General features: G+C 45.2%; 1 protein-coding gene across 1 annotated transcript in view; it reads right to left on the bottom strand.

The window, feature by feature from the left end:
- LOC137341924 (adenosine receptor A2a-like) overlaps positions 1–24,443 on the bottom strand; it is a 48,118-nt gene extending 23,675 nt beyond the window's left edge. Inside the window, exons 1-2 of the mRNA XM_068005430.1 lie at positions 23,757–24,443; positions 17,861–18,646 (exon numbers count right to left, since the gene is read on the bottom strand). Coding sequence (XP_067861531.1) covers positions 17,861–18,207 — 347 coding nt within the window. The 5' untranslated portion in view covers positions 18,208–18,646; positions 23,757–24,443. The remainder of the gene's footprint in view (positions 1–17,860; positions 18,647–23,756) is intronic.
- Positions 24,444–25,305: the final 862 nt, after the last annotated feature.

Raw genomic sequence — 25,305 nt, 5'->3', positions numbered from 1 at the left:
CCAATGTTTTATACAGTTCTAGCATAACCTCCCTGCTCTTATATTCTATGACTCGGCTAATAAAGGAAAGTATCCAGTATGCCTTTTTAACCACCTTATCTACCTGTCCTGCTACCTGCAGAGATCTGTGGACATGCACTCCAAGGTGTTTCTCTACACCTCTCACTATCCTCCCATTTATTGTGTACTCCCTTGCCTTGTTTGCCCTCCCCAAATGCATTACCTCACATTTCTCTGGATTGAATTCCATTTGCCACTTTTCTGCCCACCTGACCAGTCCATTGATATCTTCCTGCAGTCTACAGCTTTCCTCCTCACTATCAACCACACGGCCAATTTTTGTATCAACTGCAAATTTCTTGATCAAGCCCCCCACATTCAAGTCCAAATCATCAATATATACCATAAAAAGCAGGGAACCCAGTACTGAGCCTTGTGGAACCCCACTGGAAACAGCCTTCCAGTCACAAAAACACCCGTCAGCCCTTACCCTTTGCTTCCTGCTAGTGAGCCAATTTTGGATCCAACTAGCCACTTTTCCTTGTATCCCATGGGCTTTTTCTTTTTTGACCAGTCTGCCATGTGGGACCTTGTCAAAAGCAATGCTAAAATCCATGTAGACTACATCAAAATCGTTACCCTCATTGGCCCTCCTTGCCTCCCTAGAAAATTCAATCAAGTTGGTGAGACACGACCTTCCCTTAACAAATCCATGCTGACTGTCCTTGATTAACCCATGCCTTTCTAAATGACGATTTATGCTGTCCTCCAGAATTGATTCCAATAATTTGCCCACCACCGAGGTTAGACTGACTGGCCTATAATTACTTGGTCTAATCTTTCTCCCTTTTTAAACAACAGTACAATGTTAGCAGTCCTCCAATCCTGCAGCACCACGCCTGTAGCCAGGGAGGATTGGAAAATGATGGTCAAGTGGAATTTCGGTAGAAGATCAGCCATGATCTCACTGAATGGCGGAGCAGGCTCAAGGAGCCATATAGCCTATTCCTACTCCTATTTCTATGTTCTTAAGGCATCTGAAATGTACAAGACTGAAACTAGAGCTGATTCTGAACTCCAATTCTTTGTGTAAGCAGTTTTTTTTTTACAATTAATGACTACTAGTTGATATTCCGTGGCGTTGGTCACAGTTTGTCTCTTTTCATGTACCATCTCTCTGCTTGTCTTCCACTCGCTAAATTATTGTGCCTCCCTCTCTCTATTTGTCTTCGACTCTTTTTGTCATCTATGTATCTCAGAAGGGACTGACTTGCAGAGGGGACAAGTCAGAAAAGGTGAGAAAGACTCAAGTGTTTTCCTCACATTTTCTGCCTTGCTCTTCCTGTGGATCTACCCTTTTCTTGCTTTCTTTATGTCTCCCCCTCTCAGCAATTAGCTCTCCAACAGGAAAGAAGTGGGGGGGGGGGGGCGCGGGGGGCAGTTAAAATGGAGCCGCTCCATTTCCTGCTGATTTTAAAGCCACTGAGTTTGGCAAATACAAATATGAAGAAGGACGTTAAAAAAAAAATTGGTTGAACAACGTAGATTACAGGGTGATATGATAGAAGCATTTAAAATTATGAAAGGACTGGATAGATAGAAACAGACTGTTTCGAGTAGTTGAAGGGTCAAGAACAAGGGGCCATAGATACAAGATACAAGATTAAATGTAAGAGATTTAGAACATGGGCAGAAGAAACTTCTTCACACAGGGGGTTGTGAGGCTCACTTCCAGGGTTAGTGGTTTAGGCAGAAACTCTTGTCAGTGCTCAAGTTCAGATTGGATAGGTTGACGAAGGAAAAGGAGTTGAAGGGATATGGGAACAGGGCAGGTAAATGTGATTTCGACGATTTGCTCACGTGGAAAGTAAATACAAACACAGACTAGTTGGGTCGAATGGCCTGTTTCCATGTTGTAACTTCTATATATATATATATATATGTATAACTATAATCTTTCAAAGTTCTCTAGATTCAGGAACTGTCCCTCTAGATTGGAAAATTGCACGTCACTCCGCTTTTTAAGAAAGGAGAGAGAGGGAAACCAGGGAATTATAGACCAGTTAGCCTAACATCTGTTGTGGGGAAAATGCTGGAGTCTATAATTAAGGATAGGGTGACTGAACACCTTGAGAATTTTCAGTTAATCAGAGAGAGCCAGCATGGATTTGTGAAAGGTAGGTCGTGCCTGACAAACCTGATTGAATTTTTTGAAGAGGTGACTAAAGTAGTGGACAGGGGAATGTCAATGGATGTTATTTATATGGACTTCCAGAAGGCATTTGATAAAGTCCCACATAAGAGACTGTTAGCTAAGATAGAAGCCCATGGAATCGAGGGAAAAGTACGGACTTGGTTAGGAGGTTGGCTGAGCGAAAGGCGACAGAGAGTAGGGATAATGGGTAGGTACTCATATTGGCAGGATGTGACTAGTGGAGTCCCGCAGGGATCTGTCTTGGGGCCTCAATTATTCACAATATTTATTAACGAATTAGATGAAGGCATAGAAAGTCTCATATCTAAGTTTGCCGACGACACAAAGATTGGTGGCATTGTAAGCAGTGTAGATGGAAACATAAAATTACAAAGGGATATTGATAGATTAGGTGAATGAGCAAAACTGTGGCAAATGGAATTCAATGTAGGCAAATGTGAGGTCATCCACTTTGGATCAAAAAAGGATAGAACAGGGAACTTTCTAAATGGTAAAAAGTTAAAAACAGTGGATGTCCAAAGGGACTTAGGGGTTCAGGTACATAGATCATTGAAGTGTCATGAACAGGTGCAGAAAATAATCAAGAAGGCTAATGGAATGCTGGCCTTTATATCTAGAGGACTAGAGTATAAGGGGGCAGAAGTTATGCTGCAGCTATACAAAACCCTGGTTAGACCGCACCTGGAGCACTGTGAGCAGTTCTGGGCACCGCACCTTCGGAAGGACATATTGGCCTTGGAGGGAGTGCAGCGTAGGTTTACTAGAATGATACCCGGACTTCAAGGGTTAAATTACGAGGAGAGATTACACAAATTGGGGTTGTATTCTCTAGAGTTTAGAAGGTTAAGGGGTGATCTGATCGAAGTTTATAAGATATTAAGGGGAACAGATAGGGTGGATAGAGAGAAACTATTTCCGCTGGTTGGGGATTTTAGAAGTAGGGGGCACAGTCTAAAAATTAGAGCCAGACCTTTCAGGAGTGAGATTAGAAAACACTTCTACACACAAAGGGTGGTAGAAGTTTGGAACTCTCTTCTGTAAATGGCAATTGATGCTAGCTCAATTGCTAATTTTAAATGTGAGATAGATAGGTTTTTGCCAACGAAAGGTATTAAGGGATATGGGCCAAAGGCAGGTATATGGAGTTAGATCACAGATCAGCCATGATCTTATCAAATGGCGGAGCAGGCACGAGGGGCTGAATGGCCTACTCCTGTTCCTATGTATATCACAACCCCAACAGACCAGTGGCTTTATAGAGCACTTGGGCTGAAGGTTCCCAGTGGGTGAAGATACTGCCCAGTGTAGCATTAAGCCATACCGACCAGATAGTCACAGAGTCAATCTCTACGGTGAGTTAGCTGCTTTCAGTTGAAGCAGTTGCTGGACTTTTATAATTAGCTTTACTGTTGTCCCCCGTCCCTACCCCACCCTACCATTGGGCAGGAAGTCGGGTAGGGTTCCTGCTTTTGCTCACTATCCAGAACAACACCTTCAAATTAGAGCTAGACGATTCAGGAGTGAAATCAGGAAGCACTTTTTCTTACAAAGGGGTAATGGAAATCTGGAACTCTCCCACCCCCCCACCCCCAAAAGGCTGTGGATGCTGGGTCAATTGAAATTTGCAAGACTGAAATAGATAGATTTTTGTTAGGTAAGGGTATCAAGGGATATGGAGCAATGGCAGGTAAAATGGAGTTGAGATACAGATCATCCATGATCTAACTGAATAGTGGAACAGGCTTGAGGGGCTGAATGGGAATATAGAAACTGGAGTAGGCCATTCAGCGTCTTTGGCTTCAAGCCCTGGATGGAAGTCCAACTCAGTGATAGGACGAGTGTCCTTTCTACATTAGCTGCGAGAATCACGTGCAAAATGGCCAACATGGACCCTGTTATGGGCCTCAGTGCAGAACCTGCCCCAACTAACACTAAGGCCAAAGGGTGACTTGAGGTGTGGGGAATTAAAAGTTGTCAGCACTTGTAGAGCAGGAGATGCTCTTCTGGAGTTGGGTTTGGGGCTGAGGCTCATTGTTAGGGCAGAGTAGAGGGCGTTTTACTCTGCTAACCCGTGACTTCGGAGAGCTGAGTTTTTCTTTGGCTGAGGCACCATTTAATATACAGCAGAGGAAAGTGAAATTGAGCTCGTTTGGCCTACGTTCGCCAATTCCTGGTGAAGGCCTTTAGAAGGTAGGACAGATTTTAAATTCTTCAACATGGAGCGCAAAAATCACAGAACAGAAATAGAAACTTCCGATAAACAAACTGCAAATTCCCACTTCGGAAAAGGAACAAGCTTGTCTCCATCAAGTGTACCAGACCTTTTCTGCATTTATTTACAAACACAAGAAGCTCACATAAATCAGGTCATAAACAGATCATCGCATTACTTGTTGTGACATCGCTGTGTCAAAACCAACGTTAACGTGGCCTTTCTTCAAACCAAATGTAAAAAAAAAGGTCTGTCAGACATTTCCCACGAAGTAGTGTCCGTCTGAGAGTTTCTTCCATCCCTTCCTTGAGGACACTGGGGTACAGTTCCATAGGAAAACGTCTCAAGGCACTTCACAAAAGTATAATCAGATAGAAATGAACACTGAGACAATAGAGGAAATATTAGGAGGGGTGATGAAAAGCTTGGTCAAAGAGGTGGGTTTTAAGGAGGGTCTTAAAGGAGGAGAGGGAAGTGGAGAGGTGGAGGGATTTAGGGAGGGAATTCCAGAGCTGAAGGCACGGCCACCAATGGTGGGGCGAAGGGGGAGCGATGCACAAGAGGCCGGAGTTGTAGGAATGCAGAGTTCTCGGGGGGTTGTAGGGCTGGAGGAGGTTTCAAAGATAGGGAGGGGCGAGGCCATGAGGGATTCAAACACAAGGATGAAAATCTTAAATTGGAGGCATTGGGGGACCAGGAGCCAATGTGGTTCAGCAAGGTGAACAGGACTTTGTATGGGTTAAGATATGGACAGCAGAATTTTGAATGAGCTGAAGTTTATGGAGGGTGGAGGAAGGGAGGCCGACCAGGAGGCCATTGGAATTGTCGATCTGGAGGTGACAAAGAGCATGGACCAGGGTTTCAGCAGCAGTTGGGCTGAAATGGGGGAGATGGATGATGTTAGGGAGGTGCAAGTAGGCGGTATTTGTGATGGAGTTGGAGTCTCAGCTCAGTAGCCACACATCATGTGTTTAGATAGTAAGTATCAACGTGACCCAAACCCCTCTGCATCTGACATCCACACACACACGCTTGTTCAACAGTGGTCACTGCGTAGCAATCGTAACCTGAGGGAATCAAGGCTAAATTTTTTAAAAAATTCATAGGATGTGGGCGTCGCTGGCGAGGCCGGCATTTATTGCCCATTCCTAATTGCCCTTGAGAAGGTGGTGGTGAGCCGCCTTCTTGAACCGCTGCAGTCCGTGTGGTGAAGGTTCTCCCACAGTATTGTTAGATAGAGAGTGCCAGGATTATGACCCAATACCGATGAAGGAATGACGACATATTTCCAAGTCGGGATGGTGTGTGACTTGGAGGGGAACGTGCAGGTGGTGTTGTTCCCATGTGCCTGCTGCCCTTGTCCTTCTGGGTGGTAGAGGTCGCGGGTTTGGGAGGTGCTGCCGAAGCAGCCTTGGCAAGTTGCTGCAGTGCATCCTGTGGATGGTACACACTGCAGCCACGGTCCGCCGGTGGTGAAGGGAGTGAATGTTTAAGGTGGTGGATTGGATGCTAATTAAGCGGGCTGCTTTGTCCTGGATGGTGTTGAGCTATTGGACCTGCATTCATCCTGGCAAGTGGAGAGTATTCCATCACACTCCTGACTTGTGCTTTGTAGATGGTGGAAAGGCTTTGGGGAGTCAGGTGGTGAGTCACTTGTCGCAGAATACCCAGCCTCTGACCTGCTCTTGGTAACCACAGTATTTATATGGCTGGTCCAGTTAAGTTTCTGGTCAATGGAGACCCCCAGGATGTTGATGGTGGGGGATTTGGCGGTGGTAATGCCGTTGAATGTCAAGGGGAGGTGGTTAGACTCTCTCTTGTTGGAGATGGTCATTGCCTGGCACTTGTCTGGCGCGAATGTTACTTAGCAACATAGGAACAGGAGTAGGCCATTCAGCCTCTTGTGCCTGCTCCGCCATTTGATAAGATCACGGCTGATCTGTGATCTAACTCCATATACCTGCCTTTGGCCCATATCCCTTAATACTTGCCACTTATCAGCCCAAGCATGGATGTTGTCCAGGTCTTGCTGCATGCGGGCTCGGACTGCTTCATTATCTGAAGGGTTGCGAATGGAATTGAACACTGTGCAATCATCAGCGAACATCCCCATTTCTGACCTTATGATGGAGGGAAGGTCATTGATGAAACAACTGAAGATGGTTGGGCCTAGGACACTGCCCTGAGGAACTCTTGCAGTGATGTTCTGGGGCTGAGATGATTGGCCCCCAACAACCACTACCATCTTCCTTTGTGCCAGGTATGACTCCAGCCACTGGTGTTTTCCCCGATTCCCATTGACTTCAATTTTACTAGGGCTCCTTGATGCCACATTTGGTCAAATGCTGCCTTGATATAAAGGGCAGTCACTCTCACCTCACCTCTGGAATTCAGCTCTTCTGGTGTCCCAACTGCTGCTGAGCCAAGATCACCTAACTGAGCAGAGGCCAACGATCAAAACAAGGGGCTTTCCGATCTGTACTACACTGACCTGACATCAAGAGCTGGATTCTTCTGATCCAACAGGACTTCCACCCCAGGTGCGACTCTCAAATGGGTCTGGAGTTCCCAGACGTGAATCTGTGTCACACTGCAGCATGTGTGACGTCCAGTGTGTAACACACTCCATCTGGTGTGTAACCAACAACAACTTGCATTTATATCATGCCTTTCACATACTAAAACGTTCCAAGGCGCTTCACAGGAGCGATTATCAAAATTAACAAAATCAAGATTAACAAAATTTAACACCAAACCATATAAACAGATATTAGCACAGGTGACCAAAAGCTTGGTCAAAGAGGTTTTAAGGAGCGTCTTAAAAGGAGGAGAGAGGAGGAGAGAGAGGCGGAGAGGTTTAGGGAGGGAAATGCAATTTGTTGTAGTAATCGAGGGGTAAAAATGCTCAGAGGTAAATTCTGATTGGGGGGTGGGGGGGGAGAAGAGGGGTAAAATACCAGGCACCAAAGGGTAAATACCAAAGATTGGTGGAGAAATACTTATCATGGTACGTGTAAATACCAAACATTGAGGGTTAAATAGTGGAGATCGAGCTGTGATTAGTGGGTAACAAAGTGCACCTACCAGAAATTGGAGGTGAATATCAAACATCAGGTTGAGCTCATCGATCATAGTGTGGGGGGGGGGGGGGGGGAGGAGAGAAAGAGAGGAGAGGAGATAAATACCATTCACTTAAGGATCGTTGCCAGGCATCAAGGGATAATTACTAGCAACGAGGAGTAAATACTGGGCACCAGGGATATCAGACAGAGAGGTAATTACTAGGCATTGAGGGGTAAATACTGGGCATGAGGGGCTATCAGGTGGGTAATGACTAGGCATTGAGGGGTAAATACTGGGCATGAGGGCTATCAGGTGGGTAATGACTAGGCATTGAGGGGTAAATATTGGGCATCGGGAATATCAGACAAAGGGGTAATTACTAGGCAACAAGTGGCAAGTATCAAGTGTAAATAGCAGGCATTGTAGAGTAATTGCTGGGCAAGAAGGGGTAACTATCAGGTAGCGATTGGTAACTGCTCGCCAATGAGCGGTTAATACTAAACAAACATCTTAGCAGAATCTTACAGCGCAGGAGGCAGCTATTTGACTGCTCCTCCTTCCTCCCAAAATGCATCACTTCACACTTCTCTGCGTTAAATTTCATCTGTCACGTGTCTGCCCATTTCACCAATCTATCTATGTTCTTCTGAAGTCTGTTACTATCTTCCTCATTGTTCACTACTTTTCCAAGTATTGTGTCATCTGCAAACTTTGAAATTATACCCTCTATACCCAAGTCTAGGCATTAATATATATCAAAAAGAGCAGTGGTCCTGATACGGACCCCTGGGAAACACCACTGTATACTTCCCTCCAGTCTGAAAAACAACTGTTCACCACTACTCTCTGCTTTCTGTCCCGTAGCCAATTTTGTATCCACACTGCCACTGTCCCTTTAATCCCATGGGCTTCATTCTTGCTAACAAGTCTATTATGTGGCAAGTCCATATACACATCAACTGCATTACTTTCATCAATGTTCTCAGTTATTTCATCAATGAACTTGTAGAACAGGAGTACAGAATGACTTAAAAAGAGTGAGGGGAACAATTATTAAAAACAAATTAAATTGCCTTTTTTCAGCAATGTGCACAACATCCAAAACAAAACAGGGGAGCTGGAGGCAATAATTTGTAGTGAGGAGCCAGATGTAGGAGGGATAACTGAAACATAGCTACATAAAGAACAGGACTGGCAGTTAAATATTGCAGGATATAATGTATTTAGGAAGGATAGGGAAGGAAGGGGGGGTGGGGTAGCTGTACTAATTAAAGACAACATAATGGGAATAGAAAAAAGGGACATAAATGATATTAAGATAGAAACAGAATCCATGTGGATTGAGACAAAGGATAAGAAGGGATCGATCACGTTAATAGGGATATTCTACAGACCGCCTAATAGTGGAAGGGAAGTGGACGAATAAATACGTAGGCTAATCTATGAAATGAGTAAAAAACATCAAATAATAATCATGGGCGATTTCAACTATTCCCAAATAAACTGGCAAGAGGTGGGGAAAAGGATACAGGGAATGGAGTTTTTGCAGTATGTTCAGGACTCCTTTCTTACCCAGTATTTGAGAAGCCTGACAAGAGAGGAATCACTGCTGGATTTAGTAATGGGAAATGAACCGGAGCAGATAAGAGAGGTAAGTGTAGGGGAACATCTAGGCAATAGCAATCATAACATAATAAGGTTTAAAATAATGATTGAGAAAGATATAAGACAGACAAAGACCCAAGTAATAGATTGAAAAAAAGCTAATTTTGAGGGGAATGGAACTAGGGAAGGTTATCTGGAAAAAAATGTTGACAGACAAAGAGAGAATAGCAGTGGGTAATATTTAAAACAGTGATCAAGAGTTCAGGAGAAATATATTCCTCTAAAAAAACAAGAACAAACTAGTTAATGATGAAACACCATGGATGAATAAAGAGACATGGGTAAAACTGAAGCTAAAAAAGGGCACTCTCTTAAGTAGATAGACAATAAAGGAGGATAACAAAAGAGAATATGAAGTCATCACTCAGACTATCACTGATCTCATCACCCCTAGAGATCTTCCCCCCGAGGCCTCCAACCTCATTGTCCCCCAACCCCGCACAGCCTGCTTCTTTCTCCTTCCCAAGATCCACAAACAGGACTGCTCCGGTAGGCCCATCGTTTCAGCCTATTCTTGCCCCAGCTTGACTTTTTTTTCCTCTTGTCCAGCCTCTTCTGACCTACGTCAGCGACTCTTCCGATGCCCTCCGCCACTTTAACAGTTTCCAGTTTCCTGGTGCTAACCGTCTCCTTTTCATCACCGACCTCCATCCCCCACCAGGACGGCCTGTGGGCCCTCCACTTCTTCCTTGAATGGAGGCCTAACCAGTCCCCATCCACCACCACCCTCCTCCGCCTGGCTGAACTTGTTCTTATGTTGAACAACTTCTCCTTTGACTCCACTCACTTCCTCCAAATAAAATGTGTCGCTATGGGTCCTAGCTATGCCTGCCTTTTTGTGGGATACTTGGAACATTCTTTGTTCTAGTCCTACTCAGGTCCCTTCACGTCTTTTCTGGTACATTGATGACTGTATCCATGCCGTGTCCTGCTCTCGCCCCGAACTGGAAAATTTCATCAACTTTGCTTCCAATTTCCACCCTTCCCTCACCTTCACATGGTTCATTTCCAACTCTTCCCTTCCTCGACTTCTCTATCTCCATTTCTGAGGATAGGCTGTCAACCAATCTCTATCATAAGCCCACCGATTCCCACAGCTACCTTGATTACACTTCCCCCCACCCCACCTCCTGTAAGGAATCTATTCCATTCTCCCAGTTTCTCCATCGCATCTGTTCTGACGATACCACCTTCCACACCAGTGCCTCCGATATCTCTTCCTTTTTCCTCTGCTGTTGTTGAAAGGGCTCTCGACCATGTTCATCCCATTTCCTGCACTTCTGCCCTTACCCTTTCCCCTCCCTGCCAGAACCATGATAGGATCCCCCTTGTCCTCACCTTCTACCCCACCAGTCTCCACCATTTGTCATACCTCCAACGTGATACCACCACCAAACACATCTTCCCCTCCCCTCCCCTTTCAGCATTCCGAAGGGACCGTTCTCTCCGCGACACCCTGATCCACTCTTCCATCGCCCCAACACCCACTCTTTTTCCCACAGCATCTTCCCGTGCGAGCGCAGGAGATGCAACACCTGCCCTTTCACCTCCTCTCTTCCCACCGTCCAGAGCCCTAAACACTCCTTTTCCAGGTGAAACAGCGATTTACTTGTACTTCTTTCAATTTAATATACTGTATTCGCTGCTCACGATGCGGTCTCCTCTATATTGGGGAGACCAGACACAGATTGGGTGATCACTTTGCTGAACACCCTCCGCTCAGTCCGCAAGCGTGACCCTGACCTGCCGGTCGCTTTTCATTTTAATTCTCCGTCCCACTCCCATTCTGACCTCTCTGTCCTCGACTTCCTACATTGTTCCAATGAAGCTCAACGGAAGCCCGAGGAGCAGCACCTCATCTTTCGATTCGGCACTTTACAATCTTCCGGACTCAACACTGATTTCAATAACTTCAGATCATAAAGACATTTAAGATAGAAAGGGGGGAGATAATTAACAAATTAATCAAACTTAGAGAGGATAAAACCCCTGGTCCGGATGGATTTCATCTGCGCATATTAAAAGTTGTAAACAATTTTACAACACCAAGTTATAGTCCAGCAATTTTATTTTAAATTCACAAGCTTTCAGAGACTTCCTCCTTCCTCAGGTAAATTTACCTGAGGAAGGAGGAAGTCTCCGAAAGCTTGTGAATTTAAAATAAAATTGCTGGACTATAACTTGGTGTTGTAAAATTGTTTACATATTAAAAGGAGTTAGCGAAGAGATAATAGAGGCTCTATTACACATATATAAAAATTCATTAGAAAATGGAATAGTGCCAGAGGACAGCTAATGTGATTCCTATATTTAAAAAGGGAGACAGAACAATTCCAGGGAAATATAGACCAATTAGCTTAACGTCGGTGGTAGGAAAGATAATGGAATCTTTACTCAAAGATGTAATAGAAAAACATTGAGAAAATGAAAATATAATAGAGTAGTCAGCATGGATTTCAGAAGGGAAAATTATGCTTGACCAACCTTATTGAATTCTTTGATGAAGTAACAGAAAGAGTAGACAAGGGTAATGTAGTAGATGTAATATAGTTGGATTTTCAAAAGGCCTTCAAAAGACCGCAATGTAGACTCATGACTAAGGTCAGAGCATGTGGAGTCAGGTCGCAGAGTGGATAGCAAGCTGGCCACAAAACAGAAAACAGAGTAGGGGATAAAGGTAGCTCCTCAGACTGGCAAAAGGTAGGAAGTGGTATTGGTCAGGTGGTGGTCCACTGTTGTTTACAATTTACATGAACGATTTCAACTTGGGAATCGGAAATACAATTTTAAAATTTGCAGACGGCACGAGATTGGGGGATATTGTTACTACAAAGGAAGGTTGTGTTAAAATGCGAGAAGACATTAATAAACTTGCAGAATGGGTGTGTGATTGGCAAATGTATTTCAATATAGATAAGTGTGAGATGGTGCATTTTGCTGGGAAGAATAAGGCGGCCACATAATGCTTGGATAATAAGAGTCTAAATGGGATAGAGGAGCAAAGAGATCTGGGGGCAGATTCACAAATCATTAAAAGTAGCAGTGCAGGTTAACAAGTTCATAAAAATGCAAACAAAGCACTGGGGTTAATTTCTAGAGGAATAGAATTAAAAAGTAGAGAGGTTATGTTAAACGTGTATAGAACCTTGGTTAGACCACACTCGGAGTACTGTGCACAGTTCTGGTCTCCATACCATAAAAAGGATATAGGGGTATTGGAGAAGGTACAAAAAAGATTCACAAGGATGATACCAGAACTGAGTGTATGTACTTATTAGGAAAGGCTGAACAGTCTGGGGCTCTTTTCTCTAGAAAAGAGAAGGCTGAGGAGTGACCTGATAGAGGTCTTTAAGATTATGAAAGGGTTTGATAGGTTAGATGTAGAGAAATTGTTTCCACTTGTGGAAGAATCCAAAACTAGAGGTCATCAGTATAAGATAGTCACTAATAAATCCAACAGGGAATTCAGGAAAAAGCTTCTTTACCCAGACAGTGGTAAGAATATGGAACTCGCTACCACAAGGAGTAGTTGAGGCGTATAACATAGATGCATTTAAGGGGAAGCTATATAACCACATGAAGGAGAAAGGAATCAAAGGTATGCTGATAGGGTTAGATGAAGTAAGGAGGGAGGAGGCTTGTGAGGAGCATAAATGCCAGCATAGACCAGTTGGGCCAAATGGCCTGTTTCTGTGCTGTAGACTCAATGTAACAATGTAACTCAATCAAGTTTGTTAGACACTATTTGCCTTTAACAAATTTGTGATGGCTGTCATTAATTAACCCATGTTTTTTCAATTGAAAATCAATTTTGTCCCAAATGATGGGGCCGATTAGGGACAAAAAAGCAAATCTTCTGTGGAGGCAGAGGACATGACTGAGGTACTGAATGAGTACTTTGCATCTGTCTTCGCAAAAGAAGAGGATGAGGTTAATGTTGCAGTAGAGGAGGAGGGAGTAGAGATATTGGATAGAATAAAAATAGATAGAAAGGAGGTGCTAAATAGGTCGGCATCACTCAAAGTTAACAAGTCACCCGGTCCAGAAGCGATGCATTCTAGGTTGCTGAAGGAAGCTAGGGTGGAAATTGCAGAAACTCTGACCACAATCTTTCAATCCTTGGATGTGGGAGTGGTGCCAGAGGATTGCAAAATTTTACACCTCTGTTCACTACAGGCCAATCAACCTAATGGTGGGAAAACTATTAGAGACCATTGTCAAGGACAAAATTAATTCTCATGTGGAGAAGCAGGGATTAATAAGGGACAGCCAGCACGGATTTGTTAATGGCAAATCATGTCTGACTAACCCGATTGAGTTCTTCGATGAAATAACAAAGAGGGTTGATGAAAATAGTTCAGTAGATGTACATACGGACTTTCAGAAGGCATTTGATAAAGTACCACATAACAGACTTATTCGGAAAATAGAAGCACATGGGATTAACCGGTGGTAATATGGATACGTAATTGGCTACAGGCTAGGAGGCAGAGAGTAGTGGTGAACGGATGTTTCTTTGACTGGAGAGAAGTATGCAGTGGAGTCCCCCAGGACCATTGCTTTTCTTCTTATATATAAATGACCTGGACTTGGGTATAGGGAGTACAATTTCAAAGTTTGCGGTGATACAAAACATGGCAACGTAGTAAATAGTGAGCAGGATAGTAGCAAACTTCAGGAGGACATTGACAGACTGGTGAAATGGGCAGACACGTGGCAGATGCAATTGAGGTGATGTACTTTGGGAGGAACAACATGGAGAGGTAGCATAATTTAAATTGTATTATTTTGAGGGGGGTGCAAGAGCAGAGGGATCTGGGGGTGCAAATTCACAAATCTTTGAAGGCAGTTAAGAAAGCTTATGGGCTACTTGGCTTTGTAAATAGGGGCATTGAATACAAAAACAAGAAAGTCATGCTAAATCTTTACAAATCACTGATTAGGCCTCAGCTGGAAAATTGTGTACAATCCTGGGCACCATAATTTAGGAAGGATGTCAAGGCTTTGGAGAGGGTACAGAGGAGGTTTACCAGGATGGTACCAGGGATGAGGTAGAGCAGAGAAGGTTAAGAGGAGACCGGATAGAGGTATTCAAAATTATGAGGGGTTTTGATAGAGCAAATAAGGAGAAACTCTTTCCTCTGGCAAGTGGGTCAGTAACCAGAGGTCATAGATTTAAAATAATTGGCAAAAGAACTAGAGGGAAAATGAAGAGGTGTAATATTTTATTAGGCAATGAAGTTAAAAGCTGGCATTGGTGTGTAAATACCAGTCATCTAGAGTTATTTTCTGGGAAACAAGGGATCAACAGTAGGCAGATGTGTGTCCCTTGCCTGTAGCAGATTCTCACTCGACAGCCAGTCCAGTTTTGTGCAATGTTCTCCTGTGTGCTCTGACTCTTACGGTTCCACAGCCACAGGGCGTGACATGGTATCTAACCCAAGTTGTCATTCTTCACGTGCAAGCCTCGACAGCAGGCTATTCAACAGTAGGGGGCATCAGAGACGAGCCTCATCACTATCCTGCACATAGAGCAGAGGTCACTGGAATGGGAATCCTGGTTGATTTTTTTTCCCATCCCGAGCCTAGGAGTGCGGAGACCAAAGGTCGCGCCCTCTACTCCAGTCCCCTGCTCCAGCTGAAATCAGCTACCAGTTGAACCTGAGCCATTCTGGACAAGAGTCAATCTATCGGCACAGCATTATAGCCTGGTTAAACAGACTGAATTCCATCCTAGTAAACTCTAACTATGTTGCCCAAGGTCCTTCTGATACTGCCCCCCATTATGGGGTACTGACGAATGTACAGTCAGTACACACACTGATCAATAAGGAACACAACCAGCCCGAAGCAGCAAGAAGTAGACTTTGACCTTGGTGACTATTGATTCTGCAAAACCTGGCAGTGACAATCACCCACAGGTCAGCCTCCATTAACAGCTTTGCACGCAAACCTCTTCAAGTGAAATCTTGGATAGTCGGAGAAAGCATTAAGCACAGCCCATTTTATAGCTGATCCAATAACCAGTAGGGAAAGGCACCGCTCGGTACCAGATCCCATGTTTGATTTCCAGCCAGCTACGGCTCAATAACTGGGCCCAGTATCCCTCGGCTTCTGAATGCTGTATATGTGCGTGTCACCTGAGGAATGGATCAGGCAGGGCTATGCCGTCTTTCATGGTCAAACAGCCTGTTATATGTATAATGACCACTTCGGTGAGGCACCAGAGGGCAACTGACACCTGTGGAACTTACCCCAGCATGTCTTGACGTAAAAGGACTATATTTGAAATACATATTATAAAGCTTACTAGAAATATTACAGAATTAAAGCACTTTGTAGGTCTGTTTAGGGACCAAGAATTGTTCAAATGCAAACAGTCTTTTGGAACTAGCGTCTGCTTTAAAAATGAACAGTTTATCATCATTCTTCACAGTATACTTTTGGAAGGAAGATGAGGCAGGCAAAGACTGTATTGTAAAAAGCCCAGGAGTTATGGATAGGCCTCAGGTGACTAGGATATTGACTGAAGGGGAGTGACAGACTGCCTCACGTACACAGCCACCTCCATCGATCCAATTGTACAAATACTGACCCTGCTAGAACATTAAGCTCCTGTTCTGACAGCTGTACAAATGGCCAGGACAACCTATATAGTGCCAGAGGCAAGTGAAGTGCCAGTAACTCAGCAGCACAGTTGCTATGTTACAAGGGTTCAGAGATGCCACACAAGTGTTTACTCCTTGCTCTGACACCTTGAATTATCCAGCACCTGTGATGAACCGCACCACAAGGGGTCGGACTTTCAGATCTATCCCCACTGGGTCTCATTAATGAATTCATCTCAGAGAAATAAAAATCCAGTTTCACAGGAAATAACTAAATTCCCTTGCTCTCTTTCACACCTTCCAGAATATGTATTTTACCCCAGCTCTCCCGGCCTATTTTACTCACTCTCTTTCCTTGTCCATTTTACCCCCTCACACTATTTTATACTCTTTACTTGTCTATATATTTTACCCTCTATGTATTTTACCTTCTCTCATTTATTTTTTCCTCTATGTATTTTACTTTCTGTTTTATTGCCTCCCCTTCCCCGTGCCTGACCCTCTGCCTCCCCTGGCTTTACTCACCCTCTGGCCTAGAAATTTGAGCGTGCCCAAAAACAGGCGTGCAAGGAACGATTCCTGCACCTGAATGGATAGACCCAAGGCACATGTAATATTTGTCCTCAGGCTTCGTTATTATCGAACCGGCGAGCTGTAGACACCTAAAGGGCGTTCTCAGGCAGCTCACTGGAGAAGGGGACTCAAAGATAAGTCCTTAAAGGGGACCGGGAGAGAGGATGATCTGCAAAGGGGGTGTCGAGAAGGGGGCGAACAGGAAAGAGGGTCTAGCTGTAGCCAGAAGTGGTGGTGGTGGGTTTGGGGGGGTAAAGCGTTGGTCGGCAGGAACCCGATGGTATTAATGTGGGTTTGGGAGGAACGGTCAAATTTTGTTTGATAATCGCTCCTGTGAAGCACCTTGGAACATTTTACTATGTTAAAGGCACTGTATAAATGCAAGTTGTTGTTAGGTCCCTTATTTGAATATGAAGAGGACTCAATGCCCTTTTCAAGCGTGAGTACTGGACACCTATTTTTTTGCCTACACTCATATGGCAGCTGGCGCACTTATGGCTTGTGATGAGTGAGCGCTTCCTGCCTGCCTTATTGAAGGCTTGGGCACCCTTTACCGCCCTAAAAATGGGTGGATGCCATCCAATTTCTATGCCTTTGTATTTTACCCTCTATGCATGTTACCCTCCTTTTTTTTCTGTCTCTAATAGCCATTTATACTGCAGTGTCCTACACAGTATTGTACCTACTTAGTGCTGAATTAAACTGCCAGTTCCTGTAGGTCTCACCCAGAAACTACAAAGCAGTACAGCTGTAGCTGCCGGATGCTCATATTAGTAGGAAATAGACTGCCCGTTCGGCTCGATGCCAACATTAGCAAGACTCAAAGGTATCACTGTCAATTATTCACATACAAAATCGCCATTCCTCACAACCTGGAAGCGGCAATTATGTACGTGATTGGGAATGACATCATGGCGCTAGGTTTAACGGGAATCTCCCACCCATCCTCCCTCCCTCATTAACACAATCTCATTAATCTGCTAAATATGCACTTTTAAAATTATTAATTTAACAACATTTTTTGAAGGGAAAAATGGGTCTATTGTGACGGAGGGCATTGTTTTTTTTTGATGTGAAGGATTCATTGCTACCCAGTTTTAGCATCAAGCGTTCTGAGGTCAGGTACAGTCAGTCAGCTACACTACTGCACTTCAACAATGTGCCTTAGCCTCAATCCCACACGACCCAGTGCACCAGGATGCTTTTCCCACTTCTCTCGCCAGCCCGCTGAATTAAACTGTCCACACTTACCTCACACAGGAGTCCTTACAGTCAGACTCAGCCTGGCCTGGATTTCAATCCAGATTCTAAAAGTGAACCCAATGCCCAACTCACTGTCCCACCCAATTTCCCCCTCTCCCCAGAGATGTCCACTTTAAACAAACCAGTGGATAGACACAATCTTCAAATACCCCTTTACTAGGGAAGACAGATCAGTAGAGGGAGGCACAGTATTGATCGGCGAGTGTCAATCAATCAGATATTCCTGTTGCTCCCCTTTAAATGCTGCCAGCCTCCTCTTACCTGAGCGGGATTTTGATGGCAATGTACCGATCGATGGCTATGGCCAACAGGCTGAAGATGGAGCTCTGGGTTAACACCAGCACAAAGCAGGCGATGAAGAGGCAGCCGTAGAAGAGCGAGCAGAAACCGGTGCTGATGGTGATGGCGAAGGGGATGGCCAGCACCCCGACAGCAATATCTGCCACGGCCAAGGACACCACAAAGAAATTGGTCACGTTCTGCAGGTTGCTGTTCAGATAGACGGCCCAGCAGACCAGGACATTGCCCAGCACGGCCAAGACAGCGATCACAAGCTCAAATACAATGTAGATCACATTTTCCAAACTTTGCCTCTCAGTTACTAGCATGGTGGAGTGAATGGGGTCAAGGTGTTGGATCTCTGTGGTAAAACACCGTCCATATCTGCAACTCCCATCCAGAGGAACTCCCAACCAGAAACAGCTTGATGCAGTCAAGACCAGAGATCAGAGCTGAGGATTGGGGCACCTGACCCTCAAAAAACGTAGGGCTTCCTTTTTCCGAGGTCCTCACAGATTTATTATTCAGCTGGGTTAAGTAGTTTAACGTACAGGTTTAAACACGGTGTCTGTTGTCCCATTAGTGAGATTCCTCCATCACCTTCAATTTAGGATTTTGCGATTGGGCTGCCAGCACCAGATGAAGCCTCTGCTCGTTGGTTGGCATCTGTACAAAGTATCTGACACTTCCACCCAAGGAGACCTTCTACTCTCTGTTTGGCTTCCAGTCTTCAGTCTTTCACAGTTAGTTGCCTTGGCAAGCTCCACACTGCAACAGTTAAAAACACAAGTGACGAGGAGGCAGTGATATTATTGTATGTGAAAAAAGAGCCCCAGCAGAGGCAGAGGTCGGCACAATGATTCCAGTCTGCTTCTCCGTGCTGGTAATGATCTGAGAATGAGATACTGGTGTGTCCCAGCACTCTTAGTGCCACAGTCAAATACAATACTTAAACTAGAAAGCCCTATTCACATTGATTTGAAAATCAGTGAAAATCCTAACATTTAAACCAGGATAAACAATCAGATTTCAATTAATTAATAATTAGAACGTGAGGGCTCTCCAAACTTTATCACCCATATCTTGTCCCTTTAGTGACCGTACTCTGTCCCTTTAGTACCCGTACCCTCTCCCTTTGGTACCCTGACCATATTATATCCAGTGACTGTGCCCTGTCTCTTTAGTACCCATACCCTGACCCATTAGTAGCTGTGCCCTGTCCCCTTAATGACCGTTCCCTGTTCCTTTAGTACCCTGTTGCTATTGGTGCCCTGGCCAGTAGCTGTGTCCTGTCCCTTTAGTGACTGTTCCCTGACCAGTGTCCGTATTCTGTCCCTTTAGTACCCATGCCCTGACCCTTTAGTACCCTGTTCTTATTGGTACCCTATCCTTAACGTGACAGTATCCTGTCCCTCTCCCTTTAGCACCCATACCCTGTCCCTTTAAGCCGTACCCTCTCCCTTTAGTACCTGTGCCCTGACTAGTGACCATTCCCTGACCCTGTACTGTGTGCAGTTTTGGTCTCCTTACCTAAGGAAAGATATACTTGCCTTAGAGGCGGTGCAACAAAGGTTCACTAGTTTGATTCCGGGGATGTGAGGGTTGTCCTATGAGGAAAGATTGAGTAGAATGGGTGTGTACATTCTTCTAACCTCCAGAAAGAGAGGTGATCTCATTGAAACATATAAGACTAAGACGGCTTGAGAGGATAGAGGCTGAGAGGATGTTGCCCCTGGCTGGAGAGTCTAGAACTAGGGGACATAGTTTCAGGAAAGGGGTCGGATATTTAGGACTGAGATGAGGTTGAATTTCTTCACTCAGAGGGTCATGAATATTTGGAATTCTTTACCCCGGAGGGCTGTGGATGCTCAGTCATAGAATCTTAGAACGGTTACAGCACGCAAGGAGGCCATTCCGTCACCGAGTCCGTGCCGGCTCTATGCAAGGGCAATCCAGCTAGTCCCACTCCCCTGCCCTTTCCCCGTAGCCCGGCAAATTTTTCCTTTCAAGTACTTATCCAGTTCCCTTTTGAAGGCCATGATTGAATCTGCCTCCACTACACCCTTGGGCAGTGCATTCCAGATCCTAACCACTCGCTGTGTAAAAAAGTTTTTCCTCATATCACCTTTGATTCTTTTGCCAATCGCCTTAAATCTATGTCCTCTGGTTCTTGACCCTTCCACCAATGGGAACAGTTTCTCTCTATCTACCATGTCTAGACCCTTCATGATTTTGAATTCCTCTATCAAATCTCCTCACAACCGTCTCTGTTCCAAGGAGAACAACCCCAGCTTCTCCAGTCTATCCATGTAACTAAAGTCCCTCATCCCTAGTAAATCTCTTTGCACCCTCTCTAAGGCCTTTACATCTTTCCTGAAGTGCGCTGCCCAGAACTGGACACAATACACCAGTTGTGGCCAAACCAGTGTTTTATAAAAGGTTCATCATGACTTCCGTACTCTATTGCCTCTATTTATAAAGCCCAAGATCCCGTCTGCTTTTTTTAAACTGCTTTCTCAACCTGCCCTGCCACTTTCAACAATTTGTGCACATATACCCCCAGATCTCTCTGTTCCTGTACCCCTTTTAGAGTTGTGCCCTCTAGTTTATATTGCTTCTCCTCGTTCTTCCTACCAAAATATATCACTTTGCATTTTTCTGTGTTAAATTTCATCTGCCATGTGTCCGCCCATGCCACCAGCCTGTCTATATCCTCTTGAAGTCTATCACTATCCTCCTCACTGTTTACTACACTTGCAAGTTTTGCAGATTTTGAAATTGTGCCCTGTACACCCAAGTCCAAATCATTAATATATATCATGAAAAGCAGTGGTCCCAGCACTGACCCCTGGGGAGCACCACTGTACACCTCCCTCCAGTCTGAAAAACAACCATTCATCACTGGTCTCTGTTTCCTGTCCCTTAGCCAATTCTATATCCATGTAGCTACTGCCCCCTTTATTCCATGGGCTGCAATCTTGATGATAAGCCTACTGTGCGGCACTTTATCAAACACCTTTTGAAAGTCCATACACACCACATCAACTGCATCTACCCTCATCTACCCTCTCTGTTACCTCATCAAAAAACTCTATCAGATCAGTTAAACACGATTTGCCTTTAACAAATCCGTGCTGGCTTTCCCTAATCAACCCACACTCGTCCAAGTGACTGATAATTCGTATGTGTGTATGTAATCCGGAACAGTATTAAGAGCAGTGCTGTACCTGCATACTAACTTTTTGTGATTCATGTACAAGGACACTCAGACCCCTCTGTACCTCAGAGTTCTGCAATCTCTCTCCATTTAAATAATATACTGCTTTTCTATTCCTCATGCCAAGTTCACATTTTCCCACATTATACTCCATCTGCCAAATTTTTGCCCACTCACTTAACCTATCTATATCCCTTTGCAGACTCCTTACGTCCTCTTCACAACTTACTTTCCTACCTACCTTTGTGTCATCAGCAAATTTAGCAACTATACATTTGGTCCCTTCATCTAAGTCATTGATATCGATTGTAAATAGTTGAGGCCCAAGCACTGATCCCTGTGGCACTCCACTCATTACATCTTGCCAACCTGAAAATGACCCATTTATGCCTACTCTCAGTTTCCTGTAAGCTAATAAATCCTTTATCCATGCTAATATGTTACCCCCTACACCATGAGCTCTTATTTTGTGTAGTAGCCTTTGATGTGGCAACTTGTCAAAAGCCTTCTGGAAATCCAAGTACACCACATCCACAGGATCCCCTTTATTCACATTGCTTGTAACTTTCTCAAAGAACTCTAATAAATTAGTCTAACACGATTTCCCTTTCACAAAGCTGTGTTGACTCTGCCCGATTGCATTGAGATTTTCTAAGTGCTCTACTATAACCTCCTTAATGTGGAGATGCCGGTGATGGACTGGGGTGGACAAATGTAAGGAATCTTACAACACCAGGTTATAGTCCAACAGTTTTATTTGAAAATCACAAGCTTTCGGAGCTTACCTCCTTCGTCAGGTGAGTGAAGGGTTCCTTACATAACCTCCTTAATAATAGATTCTAGCATTTTCGCTATGACATTTGTTAAGCTAACTGGCCTGTAGTTTCCTGCTTTCTATCTCCTTCCTTTCTTGAATAGAGAAAGGAGATATTATGGTTTCTAAAAGTTTCCTCACCACTGAGGTTAAACTGACTGGCCTATAGTTGCTGGGTTCATCCTTACACCCTTGTTTGAACAATGATGTAACATTTGCAATTCTCCAGTCCTCTGGCACCACCCCCGTATCTACGGATGTTTGGAAGATTATGGCCAGTACCCGCGCAATTTCCACCCTTACTTCCCTCAGCAACCTAGGATACATCCCAGCCGTTGAGTATATTGAAGATTGAGATCAATAGATTTTTAGACTCAAGGGAATCAAGGGATATGGGGATTGGGCAGGAAACTGGAGTTGAGGTCAAAGATCAGCCATGATCTTAATGAATGGCAGAGCAGGCTCGAGGGGGCTGTATGGCCTACTCCTTCTTATGTAACCTGTCCCTTTAGTGGCCGTTCCCTTGATCCTTTAGTAACTATTTCCCTGACCCTTCAGTGACCGTACCCTGACCCTTCAGGGACCGTTCCCCTGACCCTTTAGTGACCGTTTCCCTGACCCTTTAGCGACCGTTCCCCTGACCCTTTAGTGACCGTTCCCCTGACCCTTTAGTGACCGTTCCCCTGACCCTTTAGCGACCGTTTCCCTGACCCTTTAGCGACCGTTTCCCTGACCCTTTAGTGACCGTTCCCCTGACCCTTTAGTGACCGTTCCCCTGACCCTTTAGTGACCGTTCCCCTGACCCTTTAGTGACCGTTCCCCTGACCCTTCAGGGACCGTTCCCCTGACCCTTCAGGGACCGTTCCCCTGACCCTTCAGGGACCGTTTCCCTGACCCTTTAGTGACCGTTCCCCTGACCCTTCAGGGACCGTTTCCCTGACCCTTTAGTGACCGTTTCCCTGACCCTTTAGTGACCATACCCTGACCCTTTAAAACCGGCACCCTGACCCTTTAGCGACCGTTCCCCTGATCCTTCAGGGACCGATCCCCTGACCCTTTAGTGACCGTACCCTGACCCTTTAGTAACTATTTCCCTGACCCTTTAGTAACTATTGCCCTGACCCTTCAGGGACCGATCCCCTGACCCTTTAGTGACCGTACCCTGACCCTTTAGTGACCGGCACCCTGACCCTTCAGTGACCGGCACCCTGACCCTTTAGCGACCGTTCCCCTGACCCTTTAGCGACCGTTCCCCTGACCCTTTAGTGACCGGCACCCTGTCCCTTTAGTGACCGTACCCTGACCCTTTAGTGACTGTACCCTGACCCTTTAGTGACCGTACCCTGACCCTTTAGTGACCGGCACCCTGTCCCTTTAGTGACCATACCCTGACCCTTTAGTGACTGTACCCTGACCCTTTAGTGACTGTTCCCCTGACCCTTTAGTGACTGTTCCCCTGACCCTTCAGCGACCATACCCTGACCCTTTAGTGACCGTTCCCCTGACCCTTCAGTGACCGGCACCCTGTCCCTTTAGTGACCGTACCCTGACCCTTCAGTGACCGTACCCTGACCCTTTAGTGACCGTACCCTGACCCTTTAGTGACCGTTCCCCTGACCCTTTAGTGACCGTTCCCCTGACCCTTTAGTGACCGTTCCCCTGACCCTTTAGTGACCGTTCCCCTGACCCTTTAGTGACCGTACCCTGTCCCTTTAGTGACCGTACCCTGTCCCTTTAGTGACCGTACCCTGACCCTTCAGTGACCGTGCACTGACCTTTCTCAGGTACTAACCCACCGCATTTCAACCAGAACAATGCGCAACATTTAAAAAGGAGGATGGTTTTACCCTGTCGATCAGCGCAGTCCGGTCCGGGGCACCACCAGAAGCTTGGAGTCAGCCGCCTTCCCGGAACATTTCCATTAAAACCCGAGGACGAGTGCGATGCCTGCGGGCAGTGGAATGGGCTCAATGTCTGTGAGGGGCGGACAGAGGCAGAGGCAGAGGCAGCGCACCCTCCTCCTCCTCCTCCGGCTCTCGGAGCTCTGGCTCTCTCAGCTCTGGTCTCCGGCTCTCGGAGCTCTGGTCTCCGGCTCCCTGAGCTCTGGTCTCCGGCTCCCTGAGCTCTGGTCTCCGGCTCTCTCAGCTCTGGTCTCCGGCTCTCGGAGCTCTGGTCTCCGGCTCCCTGAGCTCTGGTCTCCGGCTCTCTCAGCTCTGGTCTCCGGCTCTCTCAGCTCTGGTCTCCGGTTCTCTCAGCTCTGGTCTCCGGCTCTCTCAGCTCTGGTCTCCGGCTCTCTCAGCTCTGGTCTCCGGCTCTCTCAGCTCTGGTCTCCGGCTCCCTGCGGGTTGCAGTTCCTCCACACCCTGCCCTCCTCGAGTCCGCCTCTATCCGCTCAAACTTCCCCCTCTCCCCCTGTGTTCTCTCTCTCTCTTTCACTATGTATTTTTATATTTCTTGCCCTCTATTTTTTTCTTGGTATCTCGATCTTCGTATTTCCCTTTTATTGTCTTTCTGTATCTATTTATTTTCCTTTCTCCCTCCCTCTCCCTCCCTCCGTATGTCTTTCTCCCACTGTCTCTCTCTCTCACTAACTCTCTCTCCCTCTCCCTGTACTATCTCTCTCTCTCTCTCCCTCTCTCTCTCTCTCTGTACTCTCTCTCTCTCTCTATCTGTACTATCTCTCTCTCTCTCTATCTGTACTATCTCTCTCTCTCTCTATCTGTACTATCTCTCTCTCTATCTGTACTATCTCTCTCTCTATCTGTACTATCTCTCTCTCTATCTGTACTATCTCTCTCTCTATCTGTACTATCTCTCTCTCTCTATCTGTACTATCTCTCTCTCTCTATCTGTACTATCTCTCTCTCTCTATCTGTACTATCTCTCTCTCTCTATCTGTACTATCTCTCTCTCTCTATCTGTACTATCTCTCTCTCTCTATCTGTACTATCTCTCTCTCTCTATCTGTACTATCTCTCTCTCTCTATCTGTACTATCTCTCTCTCTCTATCTGTACTATCTCTCTCTATCTGTACTATCTCTCTCTCTCTCTCTCTCTATCTGTACTATCTCTCTCTCTCTATCTGTACTATCTCTCTCTCTATCTGTACTATCTCTCTCTCTATCTGTACTATCTCTCTCTATCTGTACTATCTCTCTCTATCTGTACTATCTCTCTCTATCTGTACTATCTCTCTCTATCTGTACTATCTCTCTCTATCTGTACTATCTCTCTCTATCTGTACTATCTCTCTCTATCTGTACTATCTCTCTCTATCTGTACTATCTCTCTCTATCTGTACTATCTCTCTCTATCTGTACTATCTCTCTCTCTCTATCTGTACTATCTCTCTCTCTCTATCTGTACTATCTCTCTCTCTCTATCTGTACTATCTC

This window comes from Heptranchias perlo, chromosome 25, assembly GCF_035084215.1.
Source record: "Heptranchias perlo isolate sHepPer1 chromosome 25, sHepPer1.hap1, whole genome shotgun sequence".
Lineage (NCBI taxonomy): Eukaryota > Metazoa > Chordata > Chondrichthyes > Hexanchiformes > Hexanchidae > Heptranchias > Heptranchias perlo.
The sequence above is the reverse complement of the archived record's forward strand: the minus strand, read 5'-3'. Positions and strand labels throughout refer to the sequence as shown.